We start from the raw sequence: 24,051 nt of genomic DNA, 5'->3' as shown, positions 1-24,051 counted from the left end.
ACCATTTAGAAAGGTACGTATGTTGCCAAAGACCTGGAATCTGTCCAGCACCGCCCCCAACCAGTCTCATCTAATGGTATCAAAAGCATTCCCTGGCTGGGGGCGCTGCCCGACTCAATCCAGCGTAGCCAATACCCTTCTGATGTTGGCTATTTCCGACCGTCCTTTTATAAACTCCACTAAATTCGCTAACATACAGCCAAATTGGTTTCCAAAACGAAAAAGATCTGTCTGGAAAGACGTTCTGTACATGGCTTCTCTCCTATCTGCCCATAACTCATAATCGCTTCTAGCCTGTAACCAGGTTTCCCTATCTTCATTGGCAGCAGTCTGTAGGAATTTAGTGTACGCTTTTCTCAGTGTTGCACTAACAAAACTGTTTTGCGTAAGTTACTAATATATCCTATTAACCTTCCTCTTAGCACAGTTTTTGCAGTCTCCCAGTGAGTTGAGACATCTGAGGCACCTGGGGGATTATCGCCCCATTACCCTGTCCACTCTACGACGATCTTCATGAGTTGATGCTACTGTATTAAAGTCACCTCCCACAATCCTATTGGGGACCTCATCTAAATGTAACTAGTTTTCCAGATGGCAAAGTAAGATCTATTGTCACCATTGGGAGCATAAACATTATGTATACTATACTTGGTACCTTCATATTCCAAGAGTAATCTATGCCATCTAACTTCCTCGTCATGTGTCTCAGTTAGTACCGTGCCTTGGAAATTTTTATGAAGCAAGGTTATTACACCCGATTTGTTGTCCTTTGCTGAGAAACCATATACACGACCAACGCAGAGTTTCCGCAAACTTCTCAGCTAATGCTCAATACTCTAGTATTAGTGGTTATCCAGTCCTAAACAAAAGGAGGTAACCAAGCCTGAACACTGAAAGTCCACAACTTTGTAGAATGCTGGCAAGTCTCTCGTTATAAGACCTGAGTGTAAAAATCATTCTACTATTGATAAATCAACGACGGGAGAACCTGTCAGGCGACTCTGGAGCCATGTTCCTGGTGCTCCTGGAACGACCAGTCGATCTTCTCAACGAGCGACTTCTCCGTTGTCGCCTCGTGATCTTCATTTGGGAGCACAAAGGGGATCGTATCGGCGATGAGGTGACAGAGTCAACTATTTTGAGTATAGAATTTAACGCTTCCTCTGCCGCCCCTGGTTTATCAAACAAGGAAGGGCCCCTTGGCTAGGTTAACCTTGAGGAGAGCCGGGTAAAGAAGTTGAAACCAAATATTTTTCTTGTGTTTCCTGGCCACCTCTGTGGAATAGTCCTCATAGATCATGACCTTATGGCCCCTGCTGAATATCGGACGTCGATTTCTCAGAAAACTGCGCAGTATGGCTACTTTATCGTTAAAATTCAGTACCTTTAAGATTACTTGGCGGGGTCTCTCTTTATGAGATGGGGGGGGGGGGGGACCCAGTGGTAGCAGGGTTCCGCAGCAGTGAGGGATCTGGGCCAATTCTATGGGCCCATTCGAGACTGCAAAAAAAGTTAAAGGGGTTCTGCACTTTGTTTAAACTGATGATCTATCCTCTGGATAGATCATTAGCATCTGATCGGCGGGGGTCCGACACCCGGGACCCCCGCCGATCAGCTTTCTGAGAAGGAAGCGGCGCTCCGGCCTTCTCACTGTTTACCGTCGGCCCAGTGACGTCACGACTAGTATCAACTTGCCTGGGCGGGGCTAAGCTCCATTCAAGTGAACAGAGCTTAGCCCTGCTGCCTTCTCAAACAGCTGATCGGCGGGGGTCCCGGGTATCGGACCTCCGCCGAACAGATTCTGATCTATCCAGAGGATAGATCATCAGTTTAAACAAAGTGCAGAAACCCTTTAAGGCCCAGCGCTTCTGGTAATTCCCACTCGCAAAGGTCTAGCAGCTCTGATGGCCTAATCATTTCAGGAAGGCCTACTACCCTTAGGTTATTACGGCCAGACCTGTTCTCCAGGTCTTCGACCTTATTGCGCAGGAGTTCAAGGGTGCATTGTTAGGCCTGTAAAGTGTCTTCCATGTCTCCTGATTTAAATCGAAGGGAGTGCACCTCTTTCAACTCGTCCACTTTTAAACTGTTTTGTCCTACCTCCTCCTGTAGTGCAGTAAAGTAGGACTGTAAATTGTCTCCAGAGTTCTCTTAATGTCTGGGGAGATGCGTAGCGCCACTTCAATGGCCAGCCTCTTGTAATCAATTTATTTCGGGCCTCCCACCGAGATCAGGGGTTCCTGAGAGCTGTCTTCGTGCAGCAATAGCGGTGAACTCTCCTCCATCTTGTCGGGCCGGGAAGAGGGAGATGTGGCAGATCCTTGTGATCTGATGGATTTGTGGCCGCTCCTCAACAAATAGCGGTCCATGTAGTAAGGGGACAGTCTCCAGGTGGTACTTCCCCATGGCAAATGAGGATTTAGCTGGGTAGTCGCACTGTATTGGCGCTAAGACTGTCGGCGTTGCAGGAGAGCTCTGAGTGTTGCGTCCTCACATGGCAGTGCCTGAACCTTAAAGAGGACCTTTCACTCGTATACAAACTAAAAACTAACTCTATCTGTGGGCAGAGCGGCGCACTTACTAGTATGCCTGGGCGCCGCTCTGTTCGCCCGGTATAGACTCCGGTGTCTCAGCTCCGTCTGTTGTATTGGACTGATTTTTTGTAGGAGGCGTGTCCCTTGCTGCAGCACTGGCCAATCGCAGCGCACAGCTCATAGCCAGGCTATGAGGTCTCTTTAAGTCGTATTTTTTATTTAATTTTTTTTTAAGTACTGTGTGCCTTTAAAAAAATAAATGAATTAAAATATTGGCTAGACAACCACTTTAAGATTTCAGAGTTGCAGTTTTTGTGTAGTTTCTTGCTTTATTTTGTTCTTTTCTAAAACATGCAATTTTTCTAACCGTAAGTCATTACTTTTCCAGCAAGCAGCAGGAACTACCAGTAGCTCCGTGCCCCCTGTTGATGTGCCAAGCTTCAGCATGCTCAGTGACAGCCTGCCCTATGATTTCAAGGACACAGATATGAAGCGCCTGTCTATGGAAATTGAAAAGGAAAAGTAAGAGTTGTCTTACCTGTTTGTATGTGTTTTTAAGTAGATTTTAGTTTCTGTCTGCTTAATTTTATTTCATGTTACTTATATAGGGCGAGCATATTCTGCAGTTGTCTACACCGATTGTCATCACTGTGTGTATGCAAGTGGGATCACAAACTAATTTCCCTACCTCAAACATACACACACTAGGACCAGTTTGTATCACAAACTAGTTATCATTTTATTATGGAGTGTAACGGATGCCAAATTGCCCAATAGAAACACCTGCAAGCGAGAGAAATCCTACAAAATCCCAGAGATGTTGCTTTTGGACAGCTTTTAAACCAAGACCCTAGTACTGCAAGGTAGAAGTGCCATGCTGCAACATCTGTATGCTGGGTATGTTTATCAGGGCTGTACATTTCTTATGACTCTGGAGGATTTTGAGATATGACTACTCATGCACATACTGTGGGAGATGTATCAAAACTGGTGCAACAGAAAATTGGCCTAGTTGCCCATAGAAACAAATCAGATTCTACCTTTTATTTCTCCACATGAAAGGTGGAATCTGATTGAATGCTATGGACAACTACACCAGTTTTGATAAATCTTCCCCACAGTTTATTTAACAGGACCTGAGCAAACTGTAATTTCTATGTAGGTAGAAGTATGGCGCTGAATAAGTGCTATTATTATGGCCACCAGGTGATTATGCTTGTTAATGGCATTGTCTAGACTGGATACAATGGTATCCACTTCTTAGCCGAGAGCAGGACTAACCTGTGAATGTAAAGAAGACTGACAGCAAACTAAAATGTTGAGGAGAGCTGTACAACTTTTATTTAAAATAATATACATACATTTATTTATTATATAAATGTTATATAATATAAACGGGATAGACAGCTTCCAGGTAGACATTGAAGAGGACACAGCGCTTGCACGAATGCAGCGGATCCCCGAAACAGCTGGGAGTCTGACCCCCACCAAACTAATATTGATAACCTATCTTGAGGAAAGTAGATCATCACTATCATGAAACCAGACAACCCCTTTAATGGTACAGTTTTTCATAGCAATTTTGAATCATTGTGTGCATCCATTTTCTGGCCGTCTATTTATTTGTAATGGCCGTTTTCACTTTTTAATGGATGTTGTGAGACAGTGACAGGTCTCACGCAGGTTGGAGGCAAGGAAGGGGTGGATAGTGTGGTCCACATCCCTGTTCCACCACAGGTGAGACAAGCTGGAGGTAATCAGCCTCGCATAAGGCACCTCCCAGAGTGTCAGAAAGGGGGGAGTGTGTTACCTGTAGACAGAGGCCTGGAGGCTCTGTCTGTGTGGTCTCAGCCGGGCTAGGCTGAGGGACCATGAGGCTAAGTGACAGCCTGGAATTTGGGGGACGCAGTGACTCCTGCGGTACAAGGGCCACAAGGTCAAAGTCGGGAGAACTGCTGGATCACAATCCCCCAAAGGGACTTGCGTTTGCTACAGCCTGGAGGCTGCTGGGCTAGCTGAGAAAGCCGCAAGTTATGACCGTGTCTGAACAGCACTCTATGGGTCAGGGATTCTACCCTATGTTTAGTTAGAGCCCAGCCGGGCAGGTGTATTTGTTGTGATTGTGTTGCACAATAAATGCAAAGTTTGGACAGTATATCCGTGTCTGGTGAAGTAACCTGTGAGAATGACCCCCGGAGAAGAGCTAACCCCCCACAATGTTGAAACCAACCATTAAAAACTGATGAATTTCATTGACTTTTCTTATTCCAATTTATGGCCCCCCTAGTACCCACAGTATTATAAATGGCACCCCATATTGCCCTCAGTAGTCTTGACAGCCATCATACAGGTACGGTACACTGATCAGGCGGATGCATGAGCTGCTCCCGCTCAATCACCTGCAGGGGTCTGGCTGTTCCTGACAGCTGAGCCTCTGTTGTATATGCTGGCATTGGTGAATACACCGATGCCAGCTCATTAACCATTTGTATGCCGCAGTCAGTGCTGACCGCGGCATGCACAGAGTTTGTGGAGACAGAGGACTCCCTTTCCGAACCCATCGGATCCCTGTCACAACGTCCAGAGGATAGGTCATCAGTAAAAAAAAAAAAATCTCAGAAAACCCCTTTAAGAATTTCTACTTCTGATACATTCAGACACATGTACAGTAGATGCTTTTCTAGCAGCGAAAGTCCCTTTAAATTTTCTGGTGAGTTGGTCATGCAGTACTATCTCACTATTAAAATCTACTTTGGCATCTTCAAAGGATGTCCCAGCAGATTATCTTAGAAAAACCCTTTAAGTATGTTGATTTGTCAAGGATGAGCAGTGTAAGCAATTAGCTCTGTGTAGCTATGGCCATAAATTGTGGCACTTTTTATCATTTTTACTGTAATGATACAGGTTTTTTTCTGGAATTTAATATCATGAACTATCCTCAGGACAGGTCATTAGTATCGGATGATGTCATAGTATACTAAGCACAGTGGCTGTGTTTAGTATTGCAGCTCAGTTCCCTTCACTTGAATGGGAGTGAGTTGCACAAAGGCTACATGCCTTTGCAGTTGCACTGCAGCCTCTTCCAACAGCTTATTGGAGGGATGCTGGGATCAGATCTGAGGATACGTTGTGAATCTTGTTAAAAGTAAATGCACACGTTCAGGATTTATGTGCAGAGAATCCAAAATTAAATCCGCAGTGTTCGCAGGAAAATCCATGCGGACAATCCGCATCAATTGGTCCGGATTTACATGCGGATTTGATACAGATTTTACTTTCTCCATTGAAGTGAATGTAGAACATCCGGTTAGTAAAAATTAAATAAATTGAAATGCTGCTGATTTGAAAATCCGCACCTCAGGTCAAAACCTGCACAGAAAAAAATTGCATCGTGTACATGAGAATTTCAGATTCTCATACAATATAATGTGCATGACCTATGGTGCGGGTTGCATGTGATCATGATTGTGTGCTTTTAACCTAAATGGATGATCATATATATTTATATTTACATTGAGTGTAATGGTTTTCCATGCTGTGCGTATTTGTTCATGTTCGTTCTGGCATACAGACGTGGACAAAATTGTTGGTACCCTTTGGTCAATGAAAGAAAAAGTCACAATGGTCACAGAAATAACTTTAATCTGACAAAAGTAATAATAAATTAAAATTCTATAAATGTTAACCAATGAAAGTCAGACATTGTTTTTCAACCATGCTTCAACAGAATTATGTAAAAAAATAAACTCATGAAACAGGCATGGACAAAAATGATGGTACCCCTAACTTAATATTTTGTTGCGCAACCTTTTGAGGCAATCACTGCAATCAAACGCTTCCTGTAACTGTCAATGAGACATCTGCACCTCTCAGCAGGTATTTTGGCCCACTCCTCATGAGCAAACTGCTCCAGTTGTGTCCGGTTTGAAGGGTGCCTTTTCCAGACTGCATGTTTCAGCTCCTTCCAAAGATGCTCAATAGGATTGAGGTCAGGGCTCATAGAAGGCCACTTTAGAATAGTCCAATTTTTTCCTCTTAGCCATTCTTGGGTGTTTTTAGCGGTGTGTTTTGGGTCATTGTCCTGTTGCAAGACCCATGACCTGCGACTGAGACCAAGCTTTCTGACACTGGCTAGTACATTTCTCTCTAGAATTCCTTGATAGTCTTGAGATTTCATTGTACCCTGCACAGATTCAAGACACCCTGTGCCAGACGCAGCAAAGCAGCCCCAGAACATAACAGAGCCTCCTCCATGTTTCACAGTAGGGACAGTGTTCTTTTCTTGATATGCTTCATTTTTTCGTCTGTGAACATACAGCTGATGTGCCTTGGCAAAAACTTCGATTTTTGTCTCATCTGTCCACAGGACATTCTCCCAGAAGCTTTGTGGCTTGTCAACATGTAGTTTGGCATATTCCAGTCTTGCTTTTTTATGATTCGTTTTCAACAATGGTGTCCTCCTTGGTCGTCTCCCATGTAGTCCACTTTGGCTCAAACAACGACGGATGGTGCGATCTGACACTGATGTTCCTTGAGCATGAAGTTCACCTTGAATCTCTTTAGAAGTCTTTCTAGGCTCTTTTGTTACCATTCGGATTATCCGTCTCTTAGATTTGTCATCAATTTTCCTCCTGCGGCCACGTCCAGGGAGGTTGGCTACAGTCCCATGGATCTTAAACTTATGAATAATATGTGCAACTGTACTCACAGGAACATCTAGTTGCTTGGAGATGGTCTTATAGCCTTTACCTTTAACATGCTTGTCTATAATTTTCTTTCTGATCTCTTGAGACAGCTCTTTCCTTTGCTTCCTCTGGTCCATGTCGAGTGTGGTACACACCATATCACCAAACAACACAGTGATTACCTGGAGCCATATATATAGGCCCAATGGCTGATTACAAGGTTGTAGACACCTGTGATGCTAATTAGTGGACACACCTTGAATTAACATGTCCCTTTGGTCACATTATGTTCTGTGTTTTCTAGGGGTACCATCATTTTTGTCCATGCCTGTTTCATGAGTTTATTTTTTTACATAATTCTGTTGAAGCATGGTTGAAAAACAATGTCTGACTTTCATTGGTTAACATTTATAGAATTTTAATTTATTATTACTTTTGTCAGATTAAAGTTATTTCTGTGACCATTGTGACTTTTTCTTTCATTGACCAAAGGGTACCAACAATTTTGTCCACGTCTGTATATACTTTCTTGTCTGATAACAGAATAAATATGGCCTTTTAATCATTCAAGACAATGGAAAAAATTATCAAACCTCAATTTGCTTTGAATGATGGAACAGATTTTCATTAGTTGGAACCAAACATTTTAGTCTCATAATCAAAAGATAATTAGCAATTGTTTGATGGTTAGATTTTTAGTTGGCAGCCGAGATGGTCACACATTTTAGCGCTTATCTAGTGGACATAACACCCAGACATCTCACAGTTCCTTTGAATTGATTGCCATAAAACCCTAAGATCTGGTTGAGCAGAGCACTGGTGAAGGCGTCAAAATGTATCCTTGTTGAAAATTAGCAGTATTTGGCTACGTTCACACCTACTCTTTCCCTTTCCGCTGTTGAGATCCATCTTAAGTTTTGTCCCCATTGATTGTCAATGGAGACAAAACTGAGCTGAAGGGAACGGAGTGCACCAGAATGTATTCCGTTCCCATGCAGCAAGCAGCGTTTTTGAGTGCGTCCTGGGATGCAGAGCAAGAATGCTCCGTTATGATTCACAATGTAAGGTAATGGAGACAGATCCGTTTTCTCTGGCACAAAAGAAAATAGATCTGTCCCCCATTGACTTACAATGGTGTTAAAGATGGATCCGTCAAGGCTATTTTAGAGATAATACTACTAGATCCGTTCCTAACGGTTGTATTGTCATGACAGAAGCGTTTTTGCTGATCCGTGACAGATCCAGCAAAAACGCAGATGTGAAAGTAGCCTTCTGCATGATTGGTTATCCTTTGCACTAATTGGAAGATCTCTTGCACCACTAAAAAAGTACATCGTTATCCTGTGGAATTAGGACATATATTCTGTATCCCAACCATATCTAACTCACTCAATTAACATTTTTATATAAATTATACCTCGGGTAAATTAATATGAATGCAAAATGAAGTCATAGGTATCCCCATAATAGACGTATTGAAATTTAATTAAAAAGTTCTTATTATACAGTGTTTCCCATGTTAATGTGCAGCCTGTCATGCAAGGATATGATTTTCCTCAGGGTGGAGTACATGGAAAAAAGCCGGCACTTACAGGAACAGCTGAATGAGCTGAAAACGGAAATTGAATCCCTCAAATTGAAGGAACGTGAAAGTGCAATGGATATAATGCATGAAAATGCAGGCAGCAAGCAGAACACAATCAAAAAGGTGAGATAAAGTGGGGGTTAGTTAGGAGTTATGTGACGGGAAGGGCTGCTGGCACCATGCAAAACAGATTTTATAAATTTCTGAAAAATTTCTCAGTATTTTTCACAATTTTTGAACTTTTCTCCAATACTCCACACTTACAATGTGGGCACCAGCTATAGATCAGGTCAGTGGAACCTAATTATTTAACGCCACAAAATGGATTGACGTGTCCTTCTGCAAAGACAAACGTGATGAAATTAAGTCACCGTTCGATCACCATAAAACCTCAGTGTTAATGCATTGGAAAAAAATTGCAAGAGACCTTGGTCAAGTTCACTTGCAACTTTCTTAGACATGGACCAAAGGTGTGGGCAGACAGTGACTTTGGAACATGGATAAAATCCGATTTCTTTCCCAAACCAGGCAAGTTTGAAAATCCCTAGACAGACAGATGTGCTCACACTTCTATTATAAAGCATAAGCTGTGTTATGGTTAATTTTGTTAAATTTTTAATTATCACACAAGGAACCTGTCATAGAAGATGGGAATGAATTCATAAGGAAGACCAGAGCTGAAATGAATGACTCATTTTTGTTTTTGCCTGTATGAGACAGCCATGCTGGTTTTATCTGCTTGCATAATATCATGTTCACAAGCGATGGCATTTTTGTTTTTTTCCTGTCAGGGAAGGAGAGCAGTCTGCATCTGAGAGTGACGCATAGTGTGTGCCAGGTATTGTGTATGTGCGTGTGCATGTCATGTTAACCTTTGTGTAACTAACCTGCGTGTGTGTATTTGAGAGCAACTCTCCTACAGCATGAAGGGCTGTTTATTCCAAATTAGTGCTCAACATTCCCCTAACCAAGTTACAGTATCCCACACTTTAAATTTACTTAATGTTTAATCCTTTTCTGTACTTATTTTGTTCTGACATTTTCATTTTCTGTGAAAACTCTCTTAGAAGGCCACCCTAGAATTTACAATTTTAGGCTCCTTTCACACTAGCGTTCGCTGGTCCGCTCGTGAGCTCCGTTTGAAGGAGCTCACAAGCGGACCCGAACGCAGCCGTCCAGCCCTGATGCAGTCTGAATGGAGCGGATCCGCTCAGACTGCATCAGTCTGGCGGCGTTCAGCCTCCGCTCCGCTCGCCTCCGCACGGACAGGCGGACAGCTGAACGCTGCTTGCAGCGTTCGGGTGTCCGCCTGGCCGTGCGGAGGCGTGCGGATCCGTCCAGACTTACAATGTAAGTCAATGGGGACGGATCCGTTTGAAGATGCCACAATATGGCTCAATCTTCAGGCGGATCCGTCCCCCATTGACTTTACATTGAAAGTCTGGACGGATCCGTACGAGGCTATTTTCACACTTAGCTTTTATATGCTAAAATAATGCAGACGGATCCGTTCTGAACGGAGCCTCCGTCTGCATTATTATGATCGGATCCGTTCAGAAAGGATCTGATCGAACGCTAGTGTGAAAGTAGCCTTAGCTGCATACTTTATAGAATTAAGACCTGATGAGACTGGTGTACTTACTTAGAAAATAGCTGGATAATCATTTTTGCAAGCTTTCCTACCTGATAGTTAAATGAGTATTTTACTAGCTTGAGCGTTTTCATTTTTTAGTTGAATGAAAAATGCAGCCATTGTAAGTACACCAGTCTCATCAGGTCTAAGAGATCTACTTAACAATGTATGCAGTTTGTAGTGCAACCTCTGGTGACAGATCCTCTTGGAAATGAACATGTCAGATGACTTCTGCTGCCCTCTATAGGACAAGGAAAAGAAGCCAGGCTCTGTGATATATAGGTTTATATGACTCGGAGCAGGCCTAAGTAAACAGCAGAATGACTCCTGACTCATATGTGAGGCTGTAAGAGTCCTGATTACTGCCTGCGCAGAATAATTGATTGCTCTCCCTGTATCGGCGTGTGTACACAGAAGGCTGTCAATCATCCTTTGGGTATAGGGTAATCGGGACACATTGAGTCCTATTGTGTGGTGCCATTTGCACCGTAATTTGTCACCACTTTTCTAAAGTGGCTACAAAAGGGGAGGGGCTTAGTGTGATCCACCAGGTTGACTATAACTTACACCTGAAAGTCATACAAGTTTTAGCTCACGTCTACACCAGTTAGGGACCTGCGTTTCTGGTGCACAGAGTGCCAGAGATGAGAATAATTTATTGAGATGCATCTGCCTAATAAATTAGGAGCATCTTATCCTTGTGCACAGAGATCAAGACTGGCGTATGGGAATGCCGGTCCTGATAAATCTTCCCCATTGTCTTTCCTAGAAGTCCTGTCAAGATTGACTCTGCTTTTACTCAAAAATCTTGCTCCAATTCATATACACCTATTATAAGAGAACACTGCTTCTCTCCCTCATATCCTGCTGTCAGATAGAACAGCAGAACTCACCTGACAAGTTCCCTTTAAGGAACTGATGCCTAGCTCCTCATGAAGAGTTTGCAATTTTTCTAGATGCTTAACTTTTATTTCAGTTTTATGCAAACATGTAGTCGTGGCCTATCCAGATGGGACCACCCCTGTAAGAGCAGAATTTGTGTATTTCAAAAAAAAATTTTTAGATTGGTATGTACAGCACAATCTGCACTTACTAAAGTTTGTGTTTTTTTTTAATTTTTTTATTTTACAAATCCTGTGGTTTCTTGCCTAAAGTAAATGTGATGAAAGGAACTTCCAGTATTAACAGTCCTGTCAGGTTTATAGGGACCCCTCAGTCTAATGCAAATACCTGCAGCATCCCAGACTGTAGGAGGGAGGAAAGTGCCCAGTTCTGCGTCTTTCCCTTTACAGGGCATTCCGTTCTGTTACAAGAATTATTGCTGCAGTACCAATCATCCACTACCTAGAAAGATGTTTGACACAGTCAAGAGACACTCATTCCAACTGGGTGGATGGATTGAGTGTTTTATGCACTTTAGGAAACTCATTGTCTAACTCAGTGATGGCTAACCTTCGGCACTCCAGCTGTGGTAAAACTACAACTCCCAAGATGCACACTTGCTTGGCTGTTCTCAGAACTCCATAGAAATGAATGGAGCATGCTGGGAGTCGTAGTTTCACCAGAGCTGGAGTGCCGGAGGTTAGCCATTACTGATACCAGTTATTAAACCTGTACATGTGTGTGGTGTTGGAGGGATTTTTTGGCAATGAACACGTTAAAAAATATAATAAAGCCTTTTTTTTTTAATATGTATTTATTTTATTTCACAGACAGGAGGTCTGCTTAACCTATCACCATGAAACTTAAGTCAATCTGCAGGTAGCATGTTATAGAGCAGGCGAACGCTATATATTTCTGGGATAAGATTCAGTATAATCTGTATTTTATTAATTTAAATCGCTGCCCTAAGCTGAAAAGTCACTTGGGCAGTATCGGTGACTGACAGCCTTATGTGTATATAGAGATAGCTGTTGTCATTGATAAGACATGCAGGATTTTAATGTATAAAGTAGAGTAAATCTTGACAGAACACCTAGGAGAAACAATGAGTCCTTCTTTATCCCATCCATACACACAGATTGACCTGACAGCTTTAAAGAGGTCCTGTCGCCATATAAATGCAGTGCAGTCTGCAGGCAGCATGTTATAGAGCAGGAGGAGTGGAGCTGATTGATTTATATTTCATTAATTAATGATTCAGTACTTGTATCTTATTCATTTATGACCATGCTTTTTCTATACTTAAAAAGACCTATAGGCGAACACTGAGACTAATTAGCTACAAAAGTATGAATTTTATTGAGATACATGTTAAAAAGACATATAATATGGGATGACAAATGTATCAATATCAAGAAGTGCAGTACAACCCTGAGATATAAGTAATAGGTATGGCATAAAGAGGAGCATGTTAAGGTAAGTCTATTGGATGGGCAACTAGTCAATAAAGTGCCAAGTGCCTGGATATAACTATAAGTGATCACATACCGTTTATGAGAATGATATCTCCACATGAAGACCGCACACCCCGACACGCGTTTCAGTGGAAACCTTCTTCTGGGGGCATGCATAGCCAAGTGCAGTGCTCCAGACTAAAAATAAATAAATAAACAGGAGCCATTGGCTCCTAAACTAAAAAATTTAGGAGCCAAATAAAATTTTTAGTCGCCAAATTGAAAAAATATATATAATTATAATAAGACTTGGAGACGATGAGAAGCGGGTCACAGTAATAGCAGAATACAGCACCACATACCTATTACATCCAGTGACTTCTCCTGTCATTTAGACAATCTCTTTCCTCTTCTCCTCCGTTTGACCCAGACCTCCATGACAAATTCTTTCAGCCGCATCTCGTCTCTACAGAGTTTGTTACAGACGCGTTAGATTATTTTTTTTTCCCATCAACTGGTGCCCCAACAATGTAGTCCTGCTGCCATTCCCAATACTGTGCCCGTGGTGCTCCCCAATGCCCCAGGTACTATACTGCTGAAAAATAGTGACCCCACTAGAAATAATGTCCCTACAGTGTCTACAGCAATTATAAATGCCACCTAGAGTGCCCCCAGTAATAATAAAACCTTAGATTAATCCCCCCCACACTGCCCTCACATAGTAATTTCCCAAACACACACACTGCCCTCACATAGTAATTTCCCCCCCCCCACACACACACACACACACACTGTCCACACAGTAATTTCCCCCCACACTGCCTGCACAGTAGTTACTTCCCCCTCACTGCTCTCACGTAGTAACTTTCTCCCACACTGCCCCCATATAGTAATTTCCCCACACATAATAATTACTCCCCCACTTCTCCACGGTAGAAATATGCTCCACAGTAGTAATTCCCCCCCCCCCCCCCCCCCCCCATACTGTCCTCTAGTGCCCCCCTTATGGCTAGTAATTTAAACCAGTACCCCCCTTCCGGCAACTAATGTCCCCCAGTGCCCGCCTGCGCTGGGATTTCACTACCAAATAGACCTCAGGCCTGTAGCGTAGGTGATCAGTGGCGGGGCAAGGAATTATTGTCTCCCATGCCCCGCCGCATAATATTCAGCTACAGAGCGGCAGCCCTGTCGCAAATGGCGACAAGGCTAAAAAGTATTGTCGTAATCTGCAAATTTTAAGGCGCATTGGCGACCATCTGGAGTGCTACATGTGGGCAGTCTTATCAGTGATTGACAGCTATCTCTGTATATTGTATACTCGTGCAAGGAAGGACGTTCATCACTGATAAGACTGTCCACTTGGATGCGAAGTTCAGAGATTTTAATGTATACTGAATAGTTTCTCTGAAAACTGTATATCAATCTGCTAAGCTCCTCCTGCTCTATAACATGCTGCCTGTAGACACTGCATTTCGATGGTGACAGGTTCTCTTTTAAGAATTTTTCAATACATTTGGAGACCTTTTAGCATATGCAAGCTCATTAATCAAAGGGTGCTATTACATGGACCATGATTGCTGGGCCACTCTATCAGAATGCCAGTCACGTGATCCCATCCCCTGCATCAGAACCTCCTTCCAGCCACGTCACATCCATGGCTCTGCTCTGCAGTCTTCAGGTCCAGAGATTCTCAGAGCACACCATCAGCATCCTAATTTCCATGGGCAGTCTTTAGGTATTCCCGAAATCCATCCCTAAGCTCTGGCGCATGCACTCTATCCGGCGCTATCGTTACTCTAGACGGCACGGATGCAGCAGTGATTAGGGATAGAGTTTGGGAATATCTAAAGACCGCCTTTGCAAATTACGATGCTGATGACACACTCTAAGACGCATTAGACAGAGCACCTGTAGAGCAGAGCCGTGGACGTGAGCGGAAGGAGCATCTGGTGCAGCAGATGGGATCACGTGCCTGGCGTTCTGATATAGTGAATGGAACTTCACAGGTAAATAAAGTATATTACAAACTTACAGGTATAGGCAAGCTCAAACTACTGGCCAATACTTTCAGTTACCCCTGTAACTGTAAACTGTGACTGGTCCAGCCAGACATTACACTTCAGTGACAAACCATTCTTCAACAGCTGTACCTAAGGAATGATGTTACTGTGTAATAGGTAGGAATATTACAAGACTATTTGAAGGCTCTTTTTGAGAAGCCTGTGTCCATGTGCTTTTCCATGAGAATGTAACACCTTAAATACAGACACCCATATTTTGGGGATCCATGGGTTAAACATAGCTCTGGAACCGGTATTTTTAGCTGCAGTGTAAATCGGTGATCTCCCTTCCCATTCTGCACAGGGCTTCCCTCTCTGCCACAAATCTGTCTCATCATGCCGCCCTCCTCTTCTCACACACGAGGCGTCCCATATTCCAGGGGAAGCCAGCCGCCCTGCTTCACTCTTAATTGGATGCGAGAGCCGAGCTGGCCGACAGAGAGAATGGGGGCAGCCGGAGGCGCCCCAAGGGAATCCCCCTCCCCTGCTCAGATTGCGATGTGCACCAGAGCGGAAACCCTGAGTTCTATCTAGTATGTGCTCCAGCTGCCTGCGATAACCACTCAGAATCCTTAACCACATTTCTGTCACATGGGCCTCCGCCATGAGCTCAGCACCGTCTAAAATATGTATTGTGTCTGTGTTTGACCATTGAAATATTTATTTTCAGCTCCTTTATAATACATCTGTAATGCATTCAATGTGTGATACAATTGGCTTACCGTTCCCACGATGTGCTTAGTTGCAAAGATCGGGGTATCCCTGTGATTGGATGCTAATGTAACATCCTGTAATACATGAAATGCTCCAGAAAGTAAGTGATGGAGAGGTAAACCATCTTGGGCTGAATTCAGGATTATAGCAAAACGAGCTGTTTATATTATAAGAAATTTAGTTTGGCCGGGGACAACCCGCCTTCATTTATTATATAAAGACTATGCGGGGAGTGCAGTGTATTGTTGGATGTAGAGACTGAAGACTTTAGAAGATAACATCAGTGTGAATCCAGGCGCTAGGAAGTCTCTGAACAGTAAAGGGGCATTTTTGGGTTATGGGCTCTGACTAAGGCTACTTTCACACTGGCGTTTTGGCTTTCCATTTGTGAGATTCGTTTTCACTGACACAATATGGCACAATAGAAAACGGATCCGTCCTCCATTGACTGTCAATGGTGTTCAAGACGGATCCGTTTTGGTTATGTTAAAGATAATACGGATCTGTTATGAACAGATGCATGCGGTTGTATTATCTAAACGGATGCGTTTATGCAGATCCATGACACATCCGCACCAAACGCGAGTCTGAAAGTAGCCTTAGTACTAGTGAGATAACCGAATGTATGGTAAAATAGGACTATATACAATACAAATAAAATACAATAACCCCCAGCAGCATATCCGGTGGAGGTGGTGCTTCACATTTACAACATGTTGGTGAGTAATAGTTACATTTTTATCTATCAAGTAATGGTAGGACAATCCCATATAAATATATTGCATAGGGCAACAACTAGAATAGATTAACCAGCAGCCGTCCACTTATTTCTACATGTCCATGGGTGGCTGAGTGACATCACTGCTACCGGAAATGAAGCTCATATCCTGCACTGTGAAGTAAACGTGAGGTGCCCATGGAGGACATGTCAGTCATTTCATACAATAGACAACATTTCTCCAATATGTGACCTCAATTCCTGTTTTATTACCTCATGAAAGCATATGAAACCCTTTAGTGTGGCTGCGTGGTTAGTATTACGCCAACAACACAGGCCACCAAATCCAGCACCGCTTGGAGAAACGCTTGGAGTGATGGTGTGGTATCCCTTCTGCATTTATATATGCTGAGAGCATTGCTTGGTCCTAAAGCGTACAGTTCTTTCACTGCACTGCAGAGGTTTGGAGCGTTACTCAGTATCTCAGCTATATTGTTGCTTGTATCCCTCTTTGTTTAAATTATTTAACCGCAATGAGACCAATTAGAGCGGTCATAATTTAGCTACTGTAAAGGGCGTGTTTACATATGAATGTATAAAGACCTAATACCTTCATTGTAAATGCATGTATCTATTTAAAAAAGCTTCAAATAGAATGGGGAAATATTTCCTTATACACAAAGTATAAGATAGGCATAAATTATTAGCCATACTGAAATGCCCCAGTTTAACCTCTTCATGACACTGAGTTTTCATTTTTTCACTCCCTCCCATCGTGGAGCCATAACTTTATTTTTCTGTTCACATAGAGGTATGAGGGGTTGTTTTTTGCAGGACAAGTTGTTCTGCACTATTTAATATTGCATATGATGCAATGGGAAGCTGGAAAAAAATTCAAAATAGAGTGTAATTGGAAAAAGAAAGACACCACTGCGGCATAGTTTTATGGTTTTTATTTTTGCAGCGTTCCCTATGTGTGGACTAGTCTAACACAGTGTTTCCCAACCAGTGTGCCCCCGCTGTTGCAAAACTACAACTCCCAGCATGCCCGGACAGCATTTGGCTGTGCGGGCATGCTGGGAGTTGTAGTTTTGTAACAGCTGGAGGCACACTGGTTGGGAAACACTGGTCTAACATATAGCTTACTGCATGGCAAATAGACTACAAACATCACGCCTTTGGTGTAACATGCATCAGTTTTTGTCGGACTGAAAACTGGCACTCGTGCCGGAAAGCATTTGGATTATAGTCAATGGGGACCAATAGTGAAAGGCATTATCCAGCTAGGCTGCATCCGGTGAGCTCTGGTAGGCCGTTCTCTGCCTGAGCAGCCTGCCAAATCCATTAAATGCAAGCGTGAACCTACCCCATTTGTAAGCCAGACATCTCCTTGCATTAGCTTTTAGTGGTGCTTTGCTTCTCAGATGTGGATAAAAATTGACAATATACAGTACATGCAGAAAAAGAAATCATAAAATGATCTCTACTGATAATTCATATAATATTCCGTGATATCATCACCACATAAAGGCTGTGGATTAATATTGGATTTTTTATCTTATGTCCCTTATGATGGTATCTTGCAGAATATATCACTTCAGTACGCCTTGAGATAAGGTAATAGGCATTAATTGATAGAGATAGAAAGTCCCATTGTAAGCATACAAGGGCTGTTAGTCTAAGGCTAGGTTCACACCTGAGCGTTTTACTGCACGTTCCTACGCTGTAAAACGCTCAACAGGCAAAAAACTATGTTTCCCTATGGGCATGGTTCTCACCTGAGCGTTTTATAGCACGTACGAACGCGCTGTAAAACGCCCTACTCCCCAAGAAGTACAGGAGCTTCTTTGGGGCGTATTGTCACGCGTTCCCGCCCATAGACTTCAGGCAGAACGGAGCCAAACTGATGCATTCTGAACGGATCATTATCCATTCAGAATGCATTGGGGCTAAACTGATCCGTTTGGGGCCGCTTGTGAGAGCCTTGAAACGGATCTTACAGACGGACCCAGAAACGCCAGTGTGAAAGTTGCCTAAGTTACTAGTAACCATTCTGTTAGTCCAATGCTGTGTACATTACACTTAATGTGAATATGCACATTCCGCTGTTGTGGAGTACTCACTGTACTAGCTAAGGCTACTTTCACACTAGCGTTTTCAATTCCGCTATTGAAATACGTCATAGGATTGTCAATTGGAACAAAACTGAGCTGAAAGAAACAGAATGCACCAAAATGCATTCCGTTCCATTTGGTTGCTTCCCCATCGTGGACAGAATAACGTTGCAAGCAGCGTTTTTCTGTCTGTGATGTGGTGCGGAGCAAGACTGATCCGTCCTGACACACAATGTAAGTTAATGGGGACGGATCCATTTTCTCTGACACAATAGAAAACCGATTTCCCCCCCCCCCCCCCCCCCCCCCCCCTTGTAGCGGAAGTGTTTTTGCAGATCCATGACGGATCCGCAAAAAACGATGATGTGAAAGTAGCCTAACATCGCTGTCCTCTTCTCGCTGATGCCGGCATTCACTGAGAAAAACTGCGCATGTGTAAGGCATGTAACCGTGTTTTGTAGATAGCAATGTTTTCTCACCGTGCGATCAAATAGTTCACTGGTAAATGTTAACAAATAAACTCTCCAGCACAAAATTCTCTAAAAAATGGTATTACTGTTATCATACTGACCCACAGAATCAAGATGATTCATGATAAAACAATGGCGTAATGGGGGGTGTTCCAATTCCACCGCATTTAGAGTTTTTTATTCCAGCTTTCCATTGCATCATATGCAATAGTAAATGATGCCATTAGAAAGCACTGCTTGGCCCACAAAATGCACGCTCTCATACAGGAAACATTTAAAAAGTTATGGCTCCTGGAAGACTGAGTAAAAAAAGAAAACTGAAAATCACTGCGTCAGGAAGGAGTTAATGTGCTATTTATCCCAGAAGGTAAAGACTGTAAAAAAATAAATAACCAGAACTGCTGGTTTTTGTTCATCCCACCTCACAAAAAAGTGATCAGTAAGGCTACTTTCACACTAGCGTTCGGCTGTCCGCTTGTGAGCTCCGTTTGAAGGGGCTCACAAGCGGACCCGAACGCTTCTGTCCAGCCCTGATGCTAGTGTGAAAGTAGCCTAAGATTGTAGCACAAACAGAAGTCCTGATATAGCTCTGTAAGCTGAAAAATAAAACTGAGCCATGGAATGCAGTGACCCAAAAATGGGAAGAAAGTGTTTTCAACAAACTTTTTATTGTACTGGCAATGTAAAGCATAAAACATCATTTTGGTATCCCAATAATTGTACTAACCCTGAGCATGAAGATATGTTAATTATACCTTATGCTTAACACTGCAAAATGTAAGAACATAAAAAAAGAAAAAACTAGGATGAGTCAATAAAAGCTAATTACCAAGCTCTATGTACCCCAAATAATGCCATTTATAATGCAGCTTGTCTGGCAAAAAATAAAACCGTCAACATAGCTGTTTTCTGATGACATAGTTACTGCTTTCAGAATGACAAAAACAATCTGTGCAAAAGAGCTGTGGCCTTGAAGATTTGAAGAGGTTTTCCCATCTGGACATTTTTGGCATATCCTCCGGACCATGGTGCCCCACAAAGACTGTCTTAGCTTGCAATGGAGAGAGACGCACATGCGAGACCGCTTCTCCATTCCCAGTGCCTTACAACGGGGCCTCATTCTTGTGATAAGAGCGGGTCCCAGAGGGCACCTACAGCATATCTTGTGGATATTCCATAAATGCCTGAATGGGATAAACCCGGTAATTTAGGTATTAGGTTTTTAGACAATTAGTTTGTAAATAAGTATTTTACTGTAGCAAAATCATGCTGCTTTAATTGGTCTCATTGTGGTTCATGATTTAAACATCAAAGGATGCAAGCAACAATCTGGTTTAGATAATAATGGGCATTTTAAGTAAGGCTCAAAATCTTTGCTGTATAGTGAAAGAACTGTGGGCTTTAGGACCAAGCATGGATCGCCGCCCTAGCATCTCAATCTTTCTGTGTCCTATAAAAACAGATGTGGCACGTGTCATTTCCCTGAAGTTTGTGGCCTGTGGTGGTACCCACAGAGTACAGGCGGATGGAAGTGGAGTGTACTACCTGCCAGGGGGTCTACACATCTTAGCTTCACAACTGGCTCTGCTATTGGGACAGTGCTATCTTCAAATTGCGCCTCAGTTTTCCTATCCCCCCAGAAAGAGTTAATGCAAGTTATTCAGTAAGTTATGTGTACCCCAAAATGGTACCATTAAAAACTACAACTTTTCCAGCTAAAAACAAGCCCTCATACAGCTGCATTAGTGGAAAAAATAAAAAAGTTATAGCTTTTGGAAGGTGACAATGAAATAAATTGCTTGGTGACTAACGCCCAAAATGCATACAGGGGGGAGGAGTTAAAAACATTCATTCTTTACTCTGTCCCTTTATATAGGACCACTCTATGCCCAAATAGAAATTGTCTACCCTTCAGAGACCACAAATTTCAAGTGGTACTGCATTACCTGATTTTTACGATCTACCCTGTCCTCTGGATAGGTCATCAGTATCTGACCGACTCCACCAATCAGCTGTTTGAGAATGCAGGGGCGCTCCTGTGAGCAGCACAGCCTCCTCTTTACTTTTCCTAGGCCAGTGTCACGGCAGACAGGATACAAGATACACAGGAAATAAACAAACAAGTGTCTAGGCAAGAAGCTGGGGATAGAGGTCACCTACTGACAAATCCCTACCAGCTCTCCCTAGACTTCTTTGCCCACGTTCAGACCCTGAAGATGGGAATAATGTGTCCTCGTGCCTAGGCTGAAGATTCCCTAGAATCCCTAAGATGGTGAAAGGGGGAAAGAGGCAGTCTGTTCCCTCAGGACCTGGAGGGGACAGGCGTCTCTCTAACAGCCTAGACAGACAACCACAAGAAAACAAAACCAACTTATCTTTTACTGAGCAGGAACAGCAAATCCTTCCTTCCCCTGAGCCAGACAGAAGCTATAACACGCACAGGACACTGGGAGTGGGCGTAATTTAAACTCAAACCAACGACCCCACCTAGTGCACCTGAAGGGAGGCGGATATAGCTCAATTCCAAAACAAAAAGGCTACACACGCGCTGCTAACCAGGCAGACCTCCGCACGTAGCCTGAGCAGGGCATGACAGCCAATGACAACACGTTCATTGATCACATGGCCTAGGACGTTGGTGGCAAACATATAGCAGAGGCGGCACTCGGAACCCTCTTTGTGGGCAACCGCACCCTGGAAAAAGTCTGTTGTACCAATATGCCTTTAGACTTTTCCTGCCATTCATCAGTGCAGAGCGCACTATGAACAGCACAGGCAGCGCACTGAATGTAGGCAGGCTATTATAGCTAATGTTAAAGTACATGGAAGATACACTATATTGGTACTCAGGTTAAATTGCTGTGTTGGCACTTGTGATAAATAAGTGGGTTGTAGGGTTGCAGTTTGGGCGCTCGGTCTCTAAAAGGTTCACCATCACTGGCCTAGGAGCAGCTCAGTCCCATAGAAGTGAATGGGGCCGAGCGCGATACCAAGCACAGCCGCTATACAATGTACAACACTGTGCTTGGTGAGCTGTGAGAAGGCTGCGGCGCTCACAGGAACACTGGTGCATTCTCAAAAAGGCTGATCAACAGGGTTCTGGGTGTTGGACCCCCCACCGAATAGATACTGATGACCTATTCAGAGGATAGGTCATCAGTAAAATAAATATTGGAAAACCCTTTTAAGTATTTACCTTAACCACTTCCAGACCGGGCTATTTACCCTTTCCTGAACAGGCCTAATTTAGAAAATCTGACGTGTCACTTTATGTGGTAATACCTTTGGAACGCTTTTGCTTATCCAAGCCATTCAGAGACTGTTTTCTCGTGACACATTGTACTTCATGTTAATGGTAAATTTGAGTCAATATGTTTTACCTTTATTTATAAAAAAAATCTAAAATTTAATGAAAATGTGAACAAATTCACTGTTTTCTAAATTTCAATATCTCTGCTTTTAAGACTGATAGTGATGCCTCATTAACCCCTTAAGGACTCAGCCCTATTTCACCTTAAGGACTTGGCCATTTTTTGCAAATCTGACCAGTGCTGATAACTTTAAAACACTTTGACTTATGCAGGCCATTCTGAGATTGTTTTTTCTTCACATATTGTACTTCATGACACTGGTAAAATGAAGTAAAAAAAATAAAAAAAATTGCATAATAAAATACCTAATTTACCCAAAATTTTGAAAAATTAGCAAATTTCTAAGTTTCAGTTTCTCTACTTATGTAATACATAGTAATACCCCCAAAAATTGTGATGACTTAACATTCCCCATATGTCTACTTCATGTTTTAATTATTTTGGGAATGATATTTTATTTTTTGGGGATGTGACAAGGCTTAGAAGTTTAAAAGCAAATCTTGAAATTTTGACCCCATTCTATAAACTACACCCCTCAAGGTATTCAAAACTGATTTTACAAACTTCGTTAACCCTTTAGGTGTTGCACAAGAGTTATTGGCAAATGGGGATGAAATTTGAGAATTTAATTTTTTTGCCTAATTTTCCATTTTAACCCATTTTTCCACTAACAAAGCAAAGGTTAACAGCCAAACAAGACTGTATCTTTATTGCCCTGAAACTTGCCGTTTACAGAAACGCCCCATATGTGGCCGTAAACTACTGTACGGGCACACAGTAGGGCGTAGAGGGAAAGGTGCGCCGTATGGTTTTTGGAATCCAGATTTTGCTGGACTGTTTTTTTGACACCATGTCCCATTTGAAGCCCCCCTGATGCACCCATAGAGTAGAAACTCCATAAAAGTGACCCCATCTAAGAAACTACACCCCTCAAGGTATTCAAAACTGATTTTACAAACTTTGTTAGGCTACTTTCACACTAGCGTTCGGGCGGATCCGTTCTGAACGGATCCGCTCATAATAATGCAGACGGAGGCTCCGTTCAGAACGGATCCGTCTGCATTATATTAGCAAAAAAAAGCTAAGTGTGAAAATAGCCTGGGACGGATCCGTCCAGACTTTCAATGTAAAGTCAATGGGGGACGGATCCGCTTGAAGATTGAGCCACATTGTGGCATCTTCAAACGGATCCGTCCCCATTGACTTACATTGAAAGTCTGGACGGATCCGCACGGATCCGCACGCCTCCGAACGGCCAGGCGGACACCCGAACGCTGCAAGCAGCGTTCAGCTGTCCGCCTGTCCGTGCGGAGGCGAGCGGAGCGGAGGCTGAACGCCGCCAGACTGATGCAGTCTGAGCGGATCCGCCTCCATTCAGACTGCATCAGGGCTGGACGGCTGCGTTCGGGTCCGCTCGTGAGCTCCTTCAAACGGAGCTCACGAACGGAAACCCGAACGCTAGTGTGAAAGTAGCCTTAACCGTTTAGGTGTTGTACAAGATTTAATGGAAAATAGAGATACAATTTCAAAATTTCTTTTTTGGCAGATTTTCCATTTTAATATTTTTTTTTCCCAGTTACAAAGCAAGGGTTAACAGCCAAAGAAAACTCATTATTTATGGCCCTGATTCTGTAGTTTACGGAAACACTCCATATGTGGTCGTAAACTGCTGTACGGGCACAAGGCAGGGCGCAGAAGGAAAGGAATGCCATACGGTTTTTGGAAGGCAGATTTTGCTGGACTGGTTTTTTTTGACACCATGTCCCATTTGAAGCCCCCCTGATGCACCCCTAGAGTAGAAACTCCAAAAAAGTGACCCCATTTTAGAAAC

At 42.9% G+C, this 24,051-nt stretch overlaps 1 protein-coding gene across 2 annotated transcripts in view; it reads left to right on the top strand.

Moving 5' to 3' along the window:
• Positions 1–24,051, top strand: part of NF2 (NF2, moesin-ezrin-radixin like (MERLIN) tumor suppressor) — a 144,756-nt gene that overhangs the window by 100,459 nt on the left and 20,246 nt on the right. Inside the window, exons 15-17 of one of the 2 annotated variants that reach the window (XM_044275279.1) lie at positions 2,923–3,056; positions 8,780–8,927; positions 9,596–9,642. In XM_044275279.1, coding sequence (XP_044131214.1) covers positions 2,923–3,056; positions 8,780–8,927; positions 9,596–9,619 — 306 coding nt within the window. In that variant the 3' untranslated portion in view covers positions 9,620–9,642. The remainder of the gene's footprint in view (positions 1–2,922; positions 3,057–8,779; positions 8,928–9,595; positions 9,643–24,051) is intronic. The other variant, XM_044275278.1, reaches the window with a different exon arrangement.

This window comes from Bufo gargarizans, chromosome 1 (genome assembly GCF_014858855.1).
Source record: "Bufo gargarizans isolate SCDJY-AF-19 chromosome 1, ASM1485885v1, whole genome shotgun sequence".
NCBI lineage: Eukaryota > Metazoa > Chordata > Amphibia > Anura > Bufonidae > Bufo > Bufo gargarizans.
This window is presented reverse-complemented; position numbering and strand designations above follow the sequence as displayed.